Source organism: Coregonus lavaretus, assembly GCF_964263955.1.
Source record: "Coregonus lavaretus genome assembly, chromosome: 32".
In the NCBI taxonomy this organism is placed as follows: Eukaryota; Metazoa; Chordata; class Actinopteri; order Salmoniformes; family Salmonidae; genus Coregonus; species Coregonus lavaretus.
The window spans coordinates 12,476,692-12,497,342 of NC_140019.1; the positions used below are offsets into that span (position 1 = coordinate 12,476,692).

At 40.6% G+C, this 20,651-nt stretch overlaps 1 protein-coding gene across 1 annotated transcript; it reads left to right on the forward strand.

Moving 5' to 3' along the window:
• Positions 1-439: 439 nt before the first annotated feature.
• Positions 440-19,725, forward strand: LOC311107957 (ubiquitin-conjugating enzyme E2 D2-like). The gene is made up of 7 exons (XM_084150583.1): positions 440-771; positions 15,601-15,664; positions 15,751-15,782; positions 15,882-15,959; positions 16,097-16,202; positions 16,317-16,410; positions 18,884-19,725. Exons 1-7 carry the CDS (start codon positions 748-750, stop codon positions 18,927-18,929), a joined length of 444 nt encoding a protein of 147 aa, XP_084006709.1. The 5' UTR covers positions 440-747; the 3' UTR covers positions 18,930-19,725.
• Positions 19,726-20,651: the final 926 nt, after the last annotated feature.

Below are 20,651 nucleotides of genomic sequence, written 5' to 3' on the forward strand. Positions count from 1 at the left end.
GTAGTCTTGCATCTTGCTCTGGGAAAAAGCACTGAAGATCCGTCTCGAATGGACCACAATGTAGTTGAGGACTTGGTTGACTGTATATTCTGTAGGGTTAGGTTTTACTTAGCACTAAGTGTTCTCTCCCAGGTGCTTGTAAGGGCACAGATGACAGACCGGTAGGATTCCAGTTGAGGTTGTTTAATTACGCTGATTCACAGAGCAGTAACGGCACGGCACAGCACTGTGTATGGCTTGACAATTGTCAAGAGTTTGTGTGTGGTTCTGAAAAAGGGGAAATTAAATACAGTAGTAAATGGCAGGTATAAATGGCTTAATACAACCTCCAATTCTGACATGTTTACACTATTTGTATCCGTTTGCATCAGTTTCAATGCGGGACTTTTCTTTTGAAGGCGAACCGCTGATTGCACTCATCGCGAATATTGCTCACTTCACAGTCGTGACCAGAAGAACGAGCCGAGCTAACGTATTCATTCGGCTGGTGAAGTTTGTAACGGCAACGTTATAATAACAGTGCAGTCAAAGGCTGTCGACAAAGGAAAAGCGAGAATATCATTCTATATTGATACCCGTTTCGCAACTGTAAAAGTAAAATTGTCAGTTTATGTAAAGCTAGCTAGGTAACTAACACGTTAGGTAGTTCGCCGTACACTACAGCTCATTGCTATATGCTAGTTAGCATCACGTAGCTAGCCTGTGCTCTCTCTCTTCGACAACCGCTCCCTGCTACGCACTGGCAGAATGGCCTTAAAACGAATTCACAAGGTAAATGGATTGTTTGACACTTTGCCGTAAACACTGCTTAATAAGTTAGATGTTCTGAAGCAGGTAGCTAATGTGGTAAAATTGATATCTGTCGTTTTAGCTAGATAACTACGTTAGTTGATGTCGTTTTACAGTGAGTGAGAAGCTAACTATAAGGTTAGCTAGCTCGTTATAACGTTAGCTAACTATAACGTTAGCTAGCCAAGCGTGCTGCCTTGGCGTTTGGTTAGCCATCTTAGCTAGCAGCAGCAGTAAAGTGGCAGCAGGGCCTAGCTTAGCTAGCTAGCGAATGTTAGCTAGTTTTAGTAAATTTAAAGTGAGTGACCAAAACATTAGTTCAGAATCTAAGTAACGTTAGCTAAAAATCCAAGCTATATGAGTCGTTAGCCCCTAAACTTATACTGGAGCTAACGTTAGCTAGCTAGCTAACAAGTCATGGTGAAACCTGATGAGATGGAGGATAAGGTTGTTGCATACCACTAACGTTACAAGCTCGTGGCATGTTTCGGTTTGGAGTTCCTTGCTGGAAATATAAAACTTGTCATGCAAGCTGGTGAAGTCAAGTGTCATCCTGGTGTGGGTATTTTCTGGCCTCTATTATATTCAGAAACGCGTATATAAAAATAGACCTAGCTAGCTGCTGTGGTGATTACTACAATAATAGTCTGGAATTGCTGTGTCCCCCCCAAGCCAAGTTCTATATTCAACACCTCTCCTAATCTTGCTTTAGAGGTGTCATGCACTGACACTTGACTTGGACACAGAACTCAAGATGAAAATGCAAGAAATGTAGTTAGTTGAAAGCATACCATATTACTCAGCTTTGAATGGTATAGGGCCATGGCATTAAGCTAAAGTTTTGCCTATTCTATTGTAATTGGCAAATATTCAAACTAAAACACCATGGAAGTCACCAACATTAGATTGCTTTAGTAGGTGTTTAACCAGTGCCTGTACCCTTTTCTTTTGGTGGGTGTTATGTAAGGCATATCTTATAAACATTCAGTTTGAATAGATGTAAACAAATGTAGGCCTATGCTGCTTGCTATATGCTCACCATAAGTGGGACAGGGCCCATGCCTAAAAATAAATGTCTGGTAACCCTGGATGTTGCTTCAAAGCCCTTTGAGGCCTGCCTGAAAATAAAGGGGAACATTGGTTGTTAGTGTACAAATAACTTCTAGCCTAATAAATAACCTATTAGAATTGGATGTTAGTTTCTAAGGTACTGACACAATTGAACTGAATTGAACCAGCATAGTTTATGAAACCAGCAACAAAATATAGGTCTAAACATGAAGGAAGTTGCACATAACCCCACAGGGGGCCAGTTTGAAAAATAAAAAAATAATGTATGCACTATGTAAGTCGCTCTGGATAAGAGCGTCTGCTAAATGACTAAAATGTAAAATGTAAATAACTCAGGTTTATTATGATGCATAATTTCCTTATCAAAAATCTTTATAATTTCACTAAGCCCACTCTTAAGGTTTGCTCAACCACAGAGAAGTGCTTGAGTGCAGAAAGACACACATTGACAGAAATGCTGCTGTTGTCTTTTCCTCCCATTTGGGCTCCCACCATATAACACTGGTCAGGCCAATCCTCATTCTGACTCAGGTGTTTGAGTAAGACATTGCCACAATTTGACAGGGATAGGCTTTCATCCATCGTGCTAAATTCTGTATTCCCTATCGCTAGATGCTAATTCCTAGCCTTGACTCACATACGCATCACTCAAGTCTAATAATAATAATTAATCATTTAGCAGACGCTCTTATCCAGAGCGACTTACAGGAGCAATTAGGGTTAAGTGCCTTGCTCAAGGGCACATCGACAGATTTTTCACCTAGTCGGCTCGGGGATTAGAACCAGCGACATTTCGGTTACCACTAAGCTACCTGCCGCCCTATACAGGCCTATGTTTATTACTGAGTTATAGCAGGTCTGTATTTACATAATGGTTGTGTGTTGATCTTTCTAACCTGTTAGTTGACCATGGGAGAGGAAGCCTAGGCCCATGTCAAGGGTCTGTCACACAGGCTGTTAGCCTGTTACAGGTTGAGTGACAGCTGTGTGTGTCTGTACTCTAGCTCAGCTTTGCACAGACACCACCTGTGCCTGACGGAAACACAGCCCACAGCTTCCTGCCTGCTCAAGGCTTACACCTCTTTTACTGATCTATTTGATGACAAACATTCTCATCCACTCCCAATCAGACCCATATGCAATATAGACTGTAATCAACAGGACCCTGAACAGCTTCTACCCCCAAGCAATGAGAGTGCTAAATAGTTAATCAATAGCTACCTGGACTATCTGCATTGACCCTTTTTGCACTAACTCTTTTGACTCACCACAGTAGTTTATTATCTATCCTGTTGCCTAGTCACTTTATCCCTACCTACAGTGCATTCGGAAAGTATTCAGACCACTTCCTTTTTTCCACATTTTGTTACGTTACAGCCTTATTCTAAATTGATTAAATTAATAAAAATCATCATCAATATACCCCATAATGACAAAGCGAAAACAGGTTTGTGGAAATGTTTGCAAATGTATTACAAATAAAAAAACAGATACCTTATTTGCAAAAGTATTCAGACCCTTTGTTATGAGACTCGAAATTGAGCTCAGGTGCATCCTGTTTCCATTGATCATCCTTGAGATGTTTCTACAACTTGTGGTAAATTCAATTGATTGGACATGATTTGGAAAGGCACACACCTGTCTATATAAGGTCCCACAGTTGACAGTGCATGTCAGAGAAAAAGCCAAGCCATGAGGTCCGTAGAGCTCCGAGACAGGATTGTGTCAAGGCACAGATCTGGGGAAGGGTACCAAAAAATATCTGCAGCATTGGAGGTCCCCAAGAACACAGTGGCCTCCATCATTCTTAAATGGAAGAAGTTTGGAACCACCAAGACTCTTCCTAGAGCTGGCCGCCCGGCCAAACTGAGCAATCAGGGGAGAAGGGCCTTGGTCAGGGAGGTGACCAAGGAACCCGATGGTCACTCTGACAGAGCTCCAGAGTTCCTCTGTGGAGATGGGAGAACCTTCCAGACAACCATCTCTGCAGCACTCCACCAATCAGGCCTTTATGGTAGAGTGGCCAGATGGAAGCCACTCTTCAGTAAAATGCACATGACAACCCGCTTGCAGTTTGCCAAAAGGCACCTAAAGGACTCTCAGACCATGAGAAACAAGATTCTCTAGTCTGATGAAACCAAGATTGAACTCTGGCCTGAATGCCAAGGTTCATGTCTGGAGGAAACCTAGCACCATCCCTACAGTGAAGCATGGTGGTGGCATCATGCTGTGGGGATGTTTTTCAGCGGCAGGGACTGGGAGACTAGTCAGGATCGAGGCAAAGATCAACAGAGCAAAGTACAGAGAGATCCTTGATGAAGTCCTGAGCGCTCAGGACCTCAGACTGGGGCGAAGGTTCACCTTCCAACAGGACAACGACCCTTAGTACACAGCCAAGACAACGCAGGAGTGGCTTTGGGACAAGTCTCTGAATGAATGTCCATGAGCGGCTCAGCCAGAGCCCGGACTTGAACCCGATCAAACATCTCTGGAGGGACCTGAAAATAGTTGTGCAGCAATGCTCTCCATTCAATCTGCGGAGAATAATGGGAGAAACTCCCCAAATACAGGTGTTCAAAGCTTGTAGAGTCATACCCAAGAAGACTCGAGGCCATAATCGCTGCCAAAGGTCCTTCAACAAAGTACTGAGTAAAGTGTCTGAATACTTATGTAAATGTGATAGTTCAGTCTTTTATTTTTAATACATTTGCAAACATTTCTAAAAACCAATTTTTGCTTTGTCATTATGGGGTATTGTGTGTAGATTGATTTAGGAAAACGATTTAATCCATTTTAGAATAAGGCTGTAACTTAACAAAATGTGGAAAAAGTCAAGGGGTCTGAATGGTTTCCGAATTCACTGTATATGTACATATCTACCTCAATTACCTCGTACCCCTGCACATCGACTTGGTAGTGGTACCCCATGTATATAGCCAAGTTATCGTTACTCATTGTGTATTTATTCCTTGTGTTATAATTTTTCTATTATTTCTCTCTGCATTGTTGGGAAGTGCCCGTAAGTAAATATTTCACTGTTAGTGGCATGGTATACCGGTACCACGTTAATATCACAGTACCAAAACATCATGATACTTATGATACCAACATTTTAGAAAACCGTAGTACCGTTTCATATGATACTACCACATTTTTCATAAATTATAAAAGTTTTGTAAAGTCAGTTTTGTTCATAAATTCAGTTGAATTTAAGCAAAAGCCACTTTCATGTGCATATCACGTGGCAGCTGTAATCAGCCAGCCGCATCCCCTACCAGACCTCACTCACCTGCTTCTCTCCATCCGCTCTTCCTGCGCATCTGTTCCTCTAATTTAGCCATGATGGCGAGTGGGGATGCAAACCATAATGATTCTTCTGTTATACAGTGGGGAGAACAAGTATTTGATACACTGCCGATTTTGCAGGTTTTCCTACTTACAAAGCATGTAGAGGTCTGTAATTTTTATCATGGGTACACTTCAACTATGAGAGACGGAATCTAAAACAAAAATCCAGAAATAAAATGCAAATTAATTACTTAAATCATACAATGTGATTTTCTGGATTTTTGTTTTAGATTCCGTCTCTCACAGTTGAAGTGATGATAAAAATTACAGACCTCTACATGCTTTGTAAGTAGGAAAACCTGCAAAATCGGCAGTGTAACAAACACTTGTTCTCCCCACTGTATTTGTGACAATGTACAAATGTTATAACCATGACACAGGCCAGTCTGATTACACTGCAAGTTCGCTGTACACAGACTCTAAGTGCCAGAGGGGGGAAATGGAGCACAGCTTCGCGGCTGGCATGCTTGCAGCTTTACATCAGAGAACGGCTTGTCTCTAGCCTGAACGTTTAAAAAAAAATGACCCATAGCACCAGTAATATCTTTCGCGCTAATTTTATACTGAACAAAAATATAAACATGACATGCAACAATTTCAAAGATTTAACTGAGTTACAGTTCATATAAGCAAATCAGTCAATTGAAAAAAAAAATTAGACCATAGTCTATGGATTTCACATGACTGGGAATACATATATGCATCTGTTGGTCACAGATACTGTACCTTTAAAAAAAAGTAGGGGCGTGGATCAGAAAACAACTCCGTATCTGGTGTGACCACCATTTGCCTCTTGCAGCATGGCATATCTCCTTCACATAGTTGATTAGGCTGTGGAATGTTGTCCCACTCCTCTTCAATGTCTGTGCGAAATTGCTGGACATTGTCGGGAACTGGAACACGCTGTCCATCCAGAGCATCCCAAACATGCTCAATGGGTGACATGTCTGAGTATGCAGGCCATGGAAGAACTGGGACATTTTCAGCTTCCAGGAATTGTGTACAGATCCTTGCGACATGGGCTGTGCATTATCATGCTGAAACATGAGGTGATGGTGGCTTATGAATGGCACGACCATAGGATCTCGTCACGATATCTCTGCGCATTCAAATTGGCATCGATAAAATGCAATTGGGTTCATTGTCTGTTGTGTTGTGACAAAACTGCGCATTTTAGTGGCCTTTTTATTGTCCACAGCACAAGGTGTACCTGTGTAATGATCATGCTGTTTAATCAGCTTCTTGATATGCCACACCTGTCAGGTGGATGGATTATCTTGATTTAGGAGAAATGCTCACTAACAGGGATTTAAACAAATTTGTGCACAAAATGTATGAAGCTATTTGTGCGTATGGAACATTTCTGGGATCTTTTATTTCAGCTCAAGAAACATGGGACCAACACTTTACATGATGCATTTTATATTTTTGTTCAGTGTTTATAATTTCACAAACCATGTCGCGGGCAGTGTTAAACTAATCGCGGGTTGTTAATTATTGGTATGATAAAGTTTTTCAGTCATGTTACCTAGCTAGCTTACAACCTGGTAACTTAGGTTTAGGTTAAATTTATTTGCACCAAAGAAAATAAGTGATAAACAACAAGAGCTACAAAAAAATAAGTGTGCAGGTGTGGTTGGAAGTCCAAGGGCTTGTATAAAAACCACACCACAAAAAAACAATATACAATACATAAGTACAAAAATAAAGGTTTGTTAAAACGGATAACAAAACCACTCATTTATAAATGAACCGATCAGCAATCACAAAAAATTATAAACAGTATATGTTTTGTTTAAGAGTGTGTGTGTGTTGATGTGAGAGTTGGGCTATATGGAGGAGATTACTGAGTAGTCTGGATCATCAGGCTGACCCCCAGTCTGGTCTTGAAGTTATTGAGGGATAATGAGCTTTTGCCAATGTGAAGATAAGAATTCCAGAGTATGGTACCTCTTTATCTAAGTAATTAATTAGCATTTTATTGCATGACATAAGTATTTGATACATCAGAAAAGCAGAACTTAATATTTGGTACAGAAACCTTTGTTTGCAATTACAGAGATCATACGTTTCCTGTAGGTCTTGACCAGGTTTGCGCACACTGCAGCAGGGATTTAGGCCCACTCCTCCATACAGACCTTCTCCAGATCCTTCAGGTTTCGGGGCTGTCGCTGGGCAATACAGACTTTCAGCTCCCTCCAAAGATTTTCTATTGGGTTCAGGTCCGGAGACTGGCTAGGCCACTCCAGGACCTTGAGATGCTTCTTACGGAGCCACTCCTTAGTTGCCCTGGCTGTGTGTTTTGGGTCGTTGTCATGCTGGAAGACCCAGCCACGACCCATCTTCAATGCTCTTACTGAGGGAAGGAGGTTGTTGGCCAAGATCTCGCGATACATGGCCCCATCCATCCTCCCCTCAATACGGTGCAGTCGTCCTGTCCCCTTTGCAGAAAATCATCCCCAAAGAATTATGTTTCCACCTCCATGCTTCACGGTTGGAATGGTGTTCTTGGGGTTGTACTCATCCTTCTTCTTCCTCCAAACACGGCGAGTGGAGTTTAGACCAAAAAGCTCTATTTTTGTCTCATCAGACATTTTACATTACATTTGACATTTTAGTCATTTAGCAGACGCTCTTATCCAGAGCGACTTACAGTTAGTGAATATAAAAAATGTTTTATACTGGCCCCCCCTGGGAATCGAACCCACAACCCTGGCGTTGCAAACGCCATTGCTCTATCAACTGAGCTACATCCCTGCCGGCCATTCCCTCCCCTACCCTGGACGACGCTGGGCCAATTGTGCGCCGCCCATGAGTCTCCCGGTCGCGGCCGGCTGCGACAGAGCCTGGATTCGAACCAGGATCTCTAGTGGCACAGTTAGCACTGCGATGCAGTGCCTTAGACCACTGCGCCACTCAGGAGTACAGACCACATGACCTTCTCCCATTCCACCTCTGGATCATCCAGATGGTCATTGGCAAACTTCAGACGGGCCTGGACATGCGCTGGCTTTAGCAGGGGGACCTTGCTTGCGCTGCAGGATTTTAATCCATGACGGCGTAGTGTGTTACTAATGGCTTTCTTTGAGACTGTGGTCCCAGCTCTCTGCAGGTCATTGACCAGGTCTTGCCGTGTAGTTCTGGGCTGATCCCTCACCTTCCTCATGATCATTGATGCCCCACGAGGTGAAATCTTGCATAAAGCCCCAGACCGAGGGTGATTGACCGTCATCTTGAACTTCTTCCATTTTCTAATAATTGCGCCAACAGTTGTTGCCTTCTCACCAAGCTGCTTGCCTATTGTCCTGTAGCCCATCCCAGCCTACAATTTTATCCCTGATGTCCTTAAACATCTCTCTGGTCTTGGCCATTGTGGAGAGGTTGGAGTCTGTTTGAGTGTGTGGACAGGTGTCTTTTATACAGGTAATGAGTTCAAACAGGTGCAGTTAATACAGGTAATGAGTGGAGAACAGGAGGGCTTCTTAAAGAAAAAGTAACATGTCTGTGAGAGACGGAATTCTTACTGGTTGGTAGGTGATCAAATACTTATGTCATGCAATAAAATGCAAATTAATTACTTAGAAATCATACAATGTGATTTTCTGGATTTTTGTTTTAGATTCCGTCTCTCACAGTTGAAGTGTATCTATGATAAAAATTACAGACCTCTACATGCTTTGTAAGCAGGAAAACCTGCCGATTCTGCAGGTTATCAAATACTTGTACTCTCCACTGTATGTACTGGCCCAGAAAATATTAAAGTAAATCAGATATGGGTAAAGAGTTAGGAAGCAAGCCTGATGAACCAAACCACTAATCCTTCTGATGATACCAACATATTTCATCACTTTGCTGCAGACAAATTGAATATGATCTTTCCAGGATTACTTTCATCAATTAGAACTCCAAGGAATCTAGTGGATGTGACTTGTTCCATTTCATTCCCACCAATTCAGATTCTGGCTCTTTTTTTTAACAATATTTCTTATTCTTACTAGTGAATACAATAAAGTTGGATTTCTTTTAACATTTAAAGATAATTTGTTTATCTGGAACCATTCAGAAAATTTGGCCATGCGAGTTGACTTCATTAATTAGTGAATCAAAATTGTGATAAAATCAAATTGGTATCATCAGCAAAGAGAGTGGGAAGTACGGTAGAAGACACAGCAGCAAGGTCATTGATATATATTAGGAATAACAAAGGTCCAATTATTGTTTGCCTAAACAAATTGTTCTCTATCATAAACATAACTATAACTAATTATATGTATAATCATGAAAACCATAATGCAATTTGGAAAGTAATATTTAATGATCAACCATGTCAAATGCTTTGGATAAATCAAAAAAGATGCCAAGAGCATATTCATTGTTACGGGCTGTAAATATTTTATCCACAATTTGCAAAAGAGCCATATCTGTGGAATATTTTTTATGAAAACCATATTGGTGCTCACCTAGAATAGTGTTGATTTTAAATGTTTCAACATTCTCTTATACCAATTTTTCTAGGATTTTAGAAAACTTGGTAGGACAGATATTGGGCGATAATTTGTAAAAGATCTTCGATCCCCAGATTTATAGAAGGGGATAATTTTGGCAATTTTCTAATCTTTAGGAACAATACCAGTTTGCATAGATTTGGTGAAGATACAGTTGAAGTCGGAAGTTTACATACACTTAGGTTGGAGTCATTTTAAAATTCGTTTTTCAACCACTCCACAAATGTCCTGTTAACAAACTATAGTTTTGGCAAGTCGGTTAGTAATTTTTCCAACAATTGTTTACAGACAGATTATTTCACTTATAATTCACTGTATCACAATTCCAGTGAGTCAGAAGTTTACATACACTAAGTTGACTGTGCCTTTTTAAACAGCTTCGAAAATTCCAGAAAATGATATCATGGCTTTAGAAGCTTCTGATAGGCTAATTACATTTTACATTTTAGTCATTTAGCAGATGCTCTTATCCAGAGCGAATTACAGTTAGTGCATGCATTATTTTCTATTTAATTTTTCATACTGGCCCCCCATGGGAATCGAACCCACAACCCTGGCGTTGCAAACGCCATGCTCTACCAACTGAGCTACATCCCTGCCGGTCATTCCGTCCCCTAGACGACACTGGGCCAATTGTGCGCCACCCCATGGGTCTCCCGGTCGCGGCCGGCTACGACAGAGCCTGGATTCGAACCAGGATCTCTAGTGGCACAGCCTTAGACCACTGCGCCACTCGGGAGGATATCATTTGAGTCAATTGGAGGTGTACCTGTGGATGTATTTCAAGGCCTACCTTCAAACTCAGTGCCTCTTTGCTTAAAATCAGCCACCTCCACAAGTCTGGTTCATCCTTGGGAGCAATTTCCAAACGCCTGAGGGTACCACATTCTTCTGTACAAACAATAGTACGCAAGTAGAAACACCATGGGACCACGCAGCCGTCATACCGCTCAGAAAGGAGACGCGTTCTGACTCCTAGAGATGAATGTACTTTGGTGCGAAAAGTGCAAATCAATCCCAGAACAACAGCAAAGGACCTTGTGAAGATGCTGGAAGAAACCGGTACAAAAGTATCTATATCCACAGTAAAACAAGTCCTATATCGACATAACCTGAATGGCCGCTCAGCAAGGAAGAAGCCACTGCTCCAAAACCGCCATAAAAAAGCCAGACTACGGTTTGCAACTGCACAAAGGGACAAAGATCGTACTTTTTGGGGAAATGTCGTCTGGTCTGATGAAACAAAAATAGAACTGTTTGGCCATAATGACCATCGTTATGTTTGGAGGAAAAAGGGGGTGGCTTGCAAGCCGTAGAACACCATCCCAACTGTGAAGCACGGGGGTGGCAGGATCATGCTGTGGGGGTGCTTTGCTGCAGGAGGGACTGGTGCACTTCACAAAATAGATGGCATCATGAGGAAGGAAAAGTATGTGGATATATTGAAGCAACATCTCAAGACATCAGTCAGGAAGTTAAAGCTTGGTCGCAAATGGGTCTTCCAAATGGACAATGACCCCAAGCATACTTCCAAAGATGTGGCAAAATGGCTTAAGGACAACAAAGTCAAGGTATTGGAGTGGCCATCACAAAGCCCTGACCTCAATCCTACAGAAAGTTTGTGGGCAGAACTGAAAAAGCATGTGCGAGCAAGGAGGCCTACAAACCTGACTCCGTTACACCAGCTCTGTCAGGAGGAATGGGCCAAAATTCACCCAACTTATTGTGGGAAGCTTGTGGAAGGCTACCCGACATGTTTGACCCAAGTTAAACAATTTAAAGGCAATGCTACCAAATACTAATTGAGTGTATGTAAACTTCTGACCCACTGGGAATGTGATCAAAGAAATAAAAGCTTAAATAAATCATTCTCTCCACTATTATTCTGACATTTCACATTCTTAAAATACAGTGGTGATCCTAACTGACCTAAGACAGGGAAGTTTTACTAGGATTAAATGTCAGGAATTGTGAAAAACTGAATTTAAATGTATTTGGCTAAGGTGTATGTAAACTTCCGACTTCAACTGTATACTTTAGAGGCTCAGTGATTGAGGAATACACTTATTTCACCAAAGAGGCATCAATCTCATCATGACTTGCTGCTGATATCTTTAAGTTACCTATTACCTCCATTACAACAGGAGGATCAAACCTCAGCAGAGAAGGGAAATGTCCCTTAATGTAATGAAAGGGATTTCCATCAGTTTTCAAATTTTTCTTTGACAGAGAGGAACCCACATTCACAAAAAAGTTATTAATTTCACATGAAATAACATCAGCATAGGTCTTATTTCCAACAATAATTTGAGAATGGATATTTGTAGATGGCTTTTTCTTATTCAACAGTTGATTGGTTGATTTTCCAAGTGTTATTATCTTTAATTTTTTTTGACTTTATTATTTAAGTTTTCTTGGAATTTGTAAGTAAAACATATTTTTTGGGATACCTGAAGTAGGTGAGTAAATTTGTTCTTATGCTTTTTATAATTTACAGAATTCAGGGGAGAGGGATTTGAGAAACTTTTTATACAACTTGTTGATTTTATTTTTTGACCGGTTGTAAACCAAGGTTACCAGAACTGTTCTGCTGCTCTCTTATGTGATTAAACTAAGGGAAGCAGTGGTGAAATACAGAGTTGAAAGATGTGAGAAAAGTCTGGTAAGTGGACTCCACATCGGCCTGATTATAATAATCTTCCCATGAAATATCTTCAATCAACAACTTAAATCTCTCACAAATACTTTTAAGTATTCTACATTTAATGCTAATAATCGTTCCCATCTGTTCATTTCCAGCTGCCAAAGAGAAGTGGAAAATTGGAAAGTGGTCAAATGTCAGTATAAAGTATACCTGTATTAGCCACATTATTCAAGGAATTTGTAAAAAATATTATCAGTAAGGGTGGCAGATGAACTGGTCACTCTTGTGGGCTTATATATGAGGGGATACAGAGAGCTGGAGTATAAAGTATTCAAAAAGTCAGATGTCAGTAAGTGGTTCTCACTTTTAAATAAATGTATGCTGTAATCACCCAATAGAAAACAGATGTTATCTTCATTATTAATCAAAACCAAGGTTGATGCAAGGATATGATATGAAACTACCAATGTCAGAATCGGGTGGCCGATGGATGCATCCAATTACCACTTTTTTACCACCAAAAAAAGAACAGGAGGGAATTTCTATGAAAAGAGATTCAACATCAGTGTTATCAGATGTAAGTGTGAGGTCCTCTTACAAAGAATTTGAACATGTTTATGAACAAAAATGGACACCACTCCTCCCACTCTTTTGAGGTTCTACGGTGGTGAACAACATTATGAGGAGACATGTCATAAAGCATGGTTGTCTCTTCAGTCAACCGTATTTTTGAAATGGCAACAATGGAAAATTCATGACTGAGAGAAGGCCGATGATGAACAAGGTGGTCATGATTTTTAGGAAGACTGCGGACATTCAAATGAAAGGTAGAAAATAAGCTAGACTTGGAATTAGATAAACTGCTATCCGGGTTGTTAAATTGCTTAACATAATAGCCATCACAAGTGATCATCTTATTTCTGGTAAATTTCAGGAAATTTGAATCTGGATCAACACAATCATTATATTTATCGATCGCTTCATTAATATATAATGGGTTAAAGATCATGTTATCAGGGGTGATATCCTGCCTAACTAAGAGTGATACAGTCGGAATCATCCAGAGAGTGGAATGGAAACATAGAAGTCCATGCCTCATGTACAATACAACCATACATTTGTGTTAGTTTTATCAGTAGGGGTGCACTTCCTATGGAATGCACATTGACACAGTCCACAACACCACTGAAGACTTCAGAGGGTTATGACATTTAGAGCAATGTGTGTTTTTGGTCATGAGTTTAGGTGAAACGCATGGGAAAAGTACAGTAAATATGTGTGTGTGTGTCAAATCCGTGGACTATAGCTGAGTCACTTGCCATAGGCTACGAGATGAGGGGTGAACGACCAGCTGATTATACTTAAGGTATGAGATGTTGCCTTTCTTTCGTTCTTCAATTAGTCGTGGCAGCAGTTCCTTTCTTTTGAGGCGTACCTTTTTGGAGAAGTCTTCATTGATGAAGATTTTGGTTCCCTTCAGGCAGTTGGCTCTCCTGAGAATCTCCTCCTTGTCTTTGAACCTGAGCAGTTTCACCACTATAGATCTGGGCCGTCCATCGGGGAAGAAAGGGCCATTCCTATGCGCCTTCTCCATCTCCATGAGTTTAGGGTCCAGTTTGAGTTGATCTGCCAGGAGTTTCTTGGCCTTGACAGAAGGTCTAGGCAAATTTGATTGGCACAGGAAGAAATTAAGTGTCTGCTACTCATGAGATGTGCTTCAATGTAAGCCTAAACTATATCAAAAATGTATCTATTTCTGGTGCATCTTGAATTCTGTATGGTGCCTAACATTTTAAGTTGGGAGCTGTGTGTGTGTTTACTGAGGAGTAAAGAATGTTTCATGCAGTGTTTTCCCTTACTGCCACAATGACTTGTAGATCATTATACATGTATATTCCTTCCTCCCATTCCTCCAGCCAAATCACAGGTAGGCCTTTGCAAATCAGCAATTCTATGCAGTATATTCTATTATACACTGAACAGTGTGAAGTTAAAGTTTGTTGTATTGAGTAGAAGCATGAATTTCAGTGACAGGTTCTTGCGTAGCACATGCGCAGAACATTTGGAAAACGGGAACAAGGGGACGGGGCAAACAGGACGCTAGGCTACTCAGATTTTGTCGTGACATCACTAGTCTACACCTGTTGTTTACGAAGCATGTGACAAATATAATTTTATTTATTGGCCCAAGAAGTTCTTACCTGATCTGGTTTCCTGGAGTGTTTGCTCTGGCAGGGCTCTGCAAGAGACCATATGCTCAATCACTGCAATACAAGAAACACGCTAAGTCACTGCCCACTTTCACTACGGCCAAGACCAGTGGTGTAAAGTACTTAAGTAAAAATACTTTAAAGTACTACTTAAGTCGTTGTTTGGGGTATCTGTACTTTACTATTTATATTTTTGACAACTTTTACTCCACTACATTCCTAAAGAAAATAATGTACTTTTTACTTCATACATTTTCCCTGACACCCAAAAGTACCTGCTTAGCAGGACAGGAAGATGGTCCGATTTGCGCACTTATCAAAAGAACATCCCTAGTCATCCCTACTGCCTCTGATCTGGCGGACTCACTAAACACATGCTTCGTTAGTAAATGATGTCTGAGTGTTGGAGTGTGCCCCTGGCTTTCTAAATAAAATAAAATGATGCCATCTGGTTTGCATAATATAAGGACTTTTGAAATGATTTATACTTTTACTTTTGATTCTTAAGTATATTTTAGAAATTACATTTACTTTTGATACTTAAGTATATTTAAAACCAAATACTTTTAGACTTTTACTCAAGTAGTATTTTACTGGTGTGACTTTTTTACTTGAGTCATTTTCTATTAAGGTATCTTTTACGTTTACTCAAGTATGATATTTGCATACTTTTTCCACCACTGGCCAAGACTAGTCATTGTGCTGTTTCATTATGAAAATTGATTCCTCTTTTCATCCGTCCCTAATTAACCTTTAGAAGTACTTCCTGTGCAGTGCTTTTTGCAACGTCAGCAATGTAAATACAATGTAAATGCTCTTCGAAATACAACTGTGAGGTCTGTGCAGTAGCAGTATCACTGAGTTTGCTGTTTCTAGTTGTCCTAAAAAGAAGCAACAATGCACACGTGTTTGCAACCACAGCCATTATGCTGGATAAGCTAAATAGGTGGAGTTGAAGGGATGAGAAACTCAATAACCATGTTGGTAGGGGAACAGTGGGACTGATGGTGTCCTGGTTTGGTCCTTCTTTCAGGAGCTGAACGACCTGGCCAGGGACCCTCCTGCACAGTGTTCCGCTGGCCCCGTTGGAGATGACAGTAAGGCCAAACAAAGCACTTTTATGAGAGCTAACATTCTCAACATCTGAACCATTCCTCTAACTATCTCCTTTCTGTTTTGGCAGTGTTTCATTGGCAAGCTACAATTATGGGGCCTGTAAGTATAATTTGTGTAGCGTTTGCTCGTTGATGAATTTGAAGTTGCATGCGTTTTGGCTGGTCAGTGTGTCCTTTTGACATTTTTGTTTCTTTTCAGAATGACAGTCCATACCAAGGAGGTGTTTTTTTCCTGACTATTCATTTCCCCACAGACTACCCCTTCAAACCACCTAAGGTAATTATTTCCTCTCCTGTTCCTCTGTTCTATTAAAATTAATAGTTTTCTTGACGTATGTAGAAGATTGAGGAGTATGGTTTCCGTTGATCAATATAATCATATGTTTGATTGCTGCTCCAACCTTTTCATTGCAGCTAGCATTCACCACAAGAATTTATCACCCAAATATTAACAGTAACGGTAGCATCTGCCTGGATATTTTGAGATCACAGTGGTCTCCAGCATTAACTATCTCTAAAGGTAGGATGTCCAATGTTTTTCATGCTTTGTGATACACATTTTTACCTTGTGACTTCATTTAAATTCACATGCCTAAGATCCACTACTAATACTTCTTTTCAATCTCCTTTTCAGTACTTTTGTCCATTTGTTCACTGTTATGTGACCCCAACCCTGACGATCCGTTAGTGCCAGAAATCGCCCGTATCTACAAAACAGATACTGAAAAGTGAGTATACTGTAGACCCAGCTTTGTCTCCAGCTTTCACATTTTGTTCATAAACTGCATACTCTAATAATTTGTGAAAAAATATGATGCTACTTTTTGATCCAAGACTTGCACGAGAGGTGCCAAATGAAAGTTACATCCTGTAATGTTAGATCTTTATAATATAGGACTTTTCCTTCCATGTCAGGTATAATAGACTAGCGAGAGAATGGACAGACAAGTACGCTATGCTTTAGGGTAAGACTGCCCTGCATTGTGAAGGGAGTGGACTGTGTATGTGTCTGTGGTGGAGCTTTATGGGTTGTGACCAGGGGAGAATGACTCCTCCCCCCTCTCATTGAAGCCACGAAGTTCAAGGCCGACCACGGTACTGCAGGCATTGTTTGCAGAAAACAAGATCCCCCCTCCCCCATTATAGTGAAGGGGAAAATGGCAGTCTTTGGTCAATCTTCGTGTAAATAAATAGACATTTCGAAGACAATCATGGCACCAATAATTACTTCTACTACACCAGATTTATATCTTGATTATATTAAAATCGGACACAGAAGTTATAAGGATAATTTAGTAGCTAATGGCAGCCTGCAGTACCCCGGTCGGCCTTCAACTTGAGATACTCAATGAGGGGGCAGCACTGAGCTAGCCTGGAACGTCACTTCCTGGAGTAGCTCAAACTGTGCATGTTATGTCTACATAAATCTCCGACATGAGACGCCATCATAACTGACTTATTTGACTTCAAATGCGTGATTGAGTCTTCATAGGAATGAATGGTGTCACGTGATTGATGGCTTTGGCCAGAAATTCGTTTGTGGGTGGACCTGCAGAAATGTGGGTGGGCCCAAATAAAACACACAATACAGCTAACTTCCTGCAATTCTACACATTTTGCCATGGGGTAGAGGGGAAACTGCCGTTTTTATAGCTAATCTCATGCTATTCTACACATTTTGCCATGAGGCTTTAGAGAATTTTGCATTTTTAAAGCTAATTAAAGTTAAAATATAGGTGTGACTGTGATAAAGGCACTGGATTATGAGCTGTCTTGTTTGCTAATGAAGTAGGCAGTGGCATGGTGCATATAGCCATAGAAGCACAGTGCTTTATGCCTCAATGCAGTCATGTTCTTGGCATATTAGGGGTGTGGCTTTCAGTTAGATGTCATTCCAGTGCATTGCTTGCTAAGAATTCTATCTGATGGTGTTTGCATGTTTAGGTAAAAATACAAATGTCCCGTTTTTGGAACACTTGACAAGTAGAGAGCATAAAATATATATATATACCAAACATTAGGAACACCTTCCTAATATTGGGTTGCTCCCCCCCCAATTTGTCAGGGCATGGACTCTACAAGGTGTCAAGCGTTCCACAGGGATGCTGGCCCATGTTGACTCCAATGCTTCCCACAGTTGTCAAGTTGGCTGGATGTCCTTTGGGTGGTGGACCATTCTTGATACACACGGGAAACTGTTGAGTGTGGAAAACCCCAGCAGCATTGCAGTTCTTGACGCAAACTGGTGCGCCTGGCACCTACTACCATACCCCGTTCAAAGGCACTTCAATCTTTTGTCTTGCCCATTCACCCTCTGAATGGCACACACACAATCCATGTCTCAATGCTTAAAGATCCTTCTTTAACCAGTCTCCTCCCCTTCATCTATACTGTTTTGAAGTGGATTTAACAAGTGACATCAATAAGGGATCATAGCTTTCACCTGGATTCACCTGGACAGTCTGTCATGTAAAGAGCAGGTGTTCTTAATGTTTTGTACACTCAGCGTGTGTGTATATGTGTATGTATATATGTGTGTGTGTATATATATATATATATAATATACTGAACAAAAATATAAACGCAACGATTTCACTTGGGAGCCAGGCCCAGCCAATCGGAATGAGGTTTTCCCCACAAAAGGGCTTTAATACAGACAGAAATACTCCCCATCCTCAGACGATCCCACAGGTTAAGAAGCTGGATGTGGAGGTCCTGGGCTGGCGTGGTTACACGTGGCCTGTGGTTGTGAGGCCGGTTGGATGTACTGCCAAATTCTCTAAAACGACATTGGAGGCAGTTTATGGTAGAGAAATTAACATTCAATTATCTGGCAACAGCTCTGTTTTACATTCCTGCAGTCAACATGTCAATTGCACGCTCCCTCAAAACTTGAGACATCTGTGACATATTTGGCCGCTCTAAATAAATCTGCCTCGGTGGATGGTGGCTTGGTTCTGACAGTATTTCCACTGTCTGATTGTCTGTCTGTGACTGTTTGACTATAGAATGCCATTTTGGTGGGACTATGGGGGGTTTTATGTGTGAACATCATGCATCTCAAGTTCAACTTGGGTAGTTGGCAACCTGTTGCTGTGTTGTAACGCATGGCATTGTTCTTGATCTTCACACCCCTTGTCTATTGTGTATTGATAGTCTTATTTTTTGCTGATTTGTTTTCTATTTGTTCTGTCTCCACAGGTACAACAGAATAGCCCGGGAATGGACTCAGAAGTACGCCATGTGATAATCTGTCATGGTCGTAACAACTTGCGTTATAGATGGAATAAACTTTCAATTACTGTAATTGTTTTGCCCATTCGGCCGCAACCCCTTACCATCAGCCAATAACAGTAATTTTATTTGTTTTGTCCCCCCCCCCCCCTCCCCCTACATTTATTTACATGCTCTTAACAAGTAAAAATGTCTCCATGGCCCCCTTCTTTCCAAAAGTTGCTAATTGCTCAGAACTCTCAATGGAGCATGTATCTGTATAAAGCCAACCACAGCCACTTTGTGAAGAGCTCTTGATTTCTCTAAGTTCACGCAGAAGGTGCCAACTAAAAAGAATAAGGATTCTCCAAATGCCACCATTTCTGTATTGAGAGGATCAACATGGTGCAATCACACTTTTGTAAGATTTTCCAATAGCATTAGAGAACTGAGGTCTGTGAATATTATACACTTACTCTTAACTGTTTGAATGGAGAATTGCTGAAGTTAGCTATATCTGCAGTAAATAAGGACAAAAAAAAACATTTTATGCATGTTGATAAGATAAATAATTGGTTTATGTGCTGCTGAGAATGAAATGAAAAGAGTTGAGGAGAGAAAACGTGTCCACTTTTTAAAGTTTCACCTTTTTTGTTACTCCTTTTCCTTTTGTTAGAACGGGAGCCATTAGTTAATCGATCATCACAACACTGTTCTCGCTTTTGCACTGAATACGTTATTCAAAGCTCTCGATGGCTGATCGATCAACTAATAGCTCTGCTATTTAATGGTTACTTTAATTTTTTTTCTCAATAAAGTTGAACAAATTACCCTTTGGTATTCTGGTGTGTTTTGTAACATGACTACTTTTAAATGTATGAATATGGAGATGCATTGGGACTGTTGTTGTTAGTCTGTTCTGGTTGCATTACAAGTAGAAAACGATATGCTGCTGAGAACCCCTCAACAACTGTGGGGCTAATTATAGGCCCCCCATGACTAGAGCAGCTATGGCCTTTCAGATGTGATAGTTGCCATGTCTTTTCCTACACTCCTTACCTTCATTTAAGCTAGTCTTTGAAGACTTGGATGGGTCAGAGCAAGTCCACTTCAGTATTGAGATGCACCTGGATGCTGAATACCTGTATTTGAATCAGTAAATGTTGATATTTACATTTTGGTCATATAGCAGACCTATCCAGAGCGACTTCGATACATAGAGATCATATTACACTGAACACAAATATAAACTTGACATGTAAAGTGTTGGTCCCATGTTTCATGAGCTGAAATAAAAGATCGCAGAAATTTTCCAGATGCACAAAAAGCTTATTTCTCTCAAATTTTGTGCACATTCCTGTTAGTGAGCGTTTCTCCTTTGCCAAGCCAATTCATCCACCTGACAAGTGTGGCATATCAAGAAGCTGATTAAACAGCATGATCATTACACAGGTGCACCTTGTGCTGGGGACAATAAAAGGCCACTAAAATACAATGCCACAGATATCTCATGTTTTGAAGGAGCTGCTGAGGAGTATTTATGTCTGTAATAAAGCCCTTTTGTGGTGAAAACTCATTCTGATTGGCTGGGCTGGTCTATGCCCATGCCCAGTCATGTGAAATCCATAAATTAGGGCCTAATTTATTTATTTCAATTGACTGATTTCCTGTAACTCAGCAAAATCTTTGAAATTGTTGCATGTTGCGTTTATTTTTTGTTCAGTATAAAATAGTCATATTATACAGTTTATCCAGG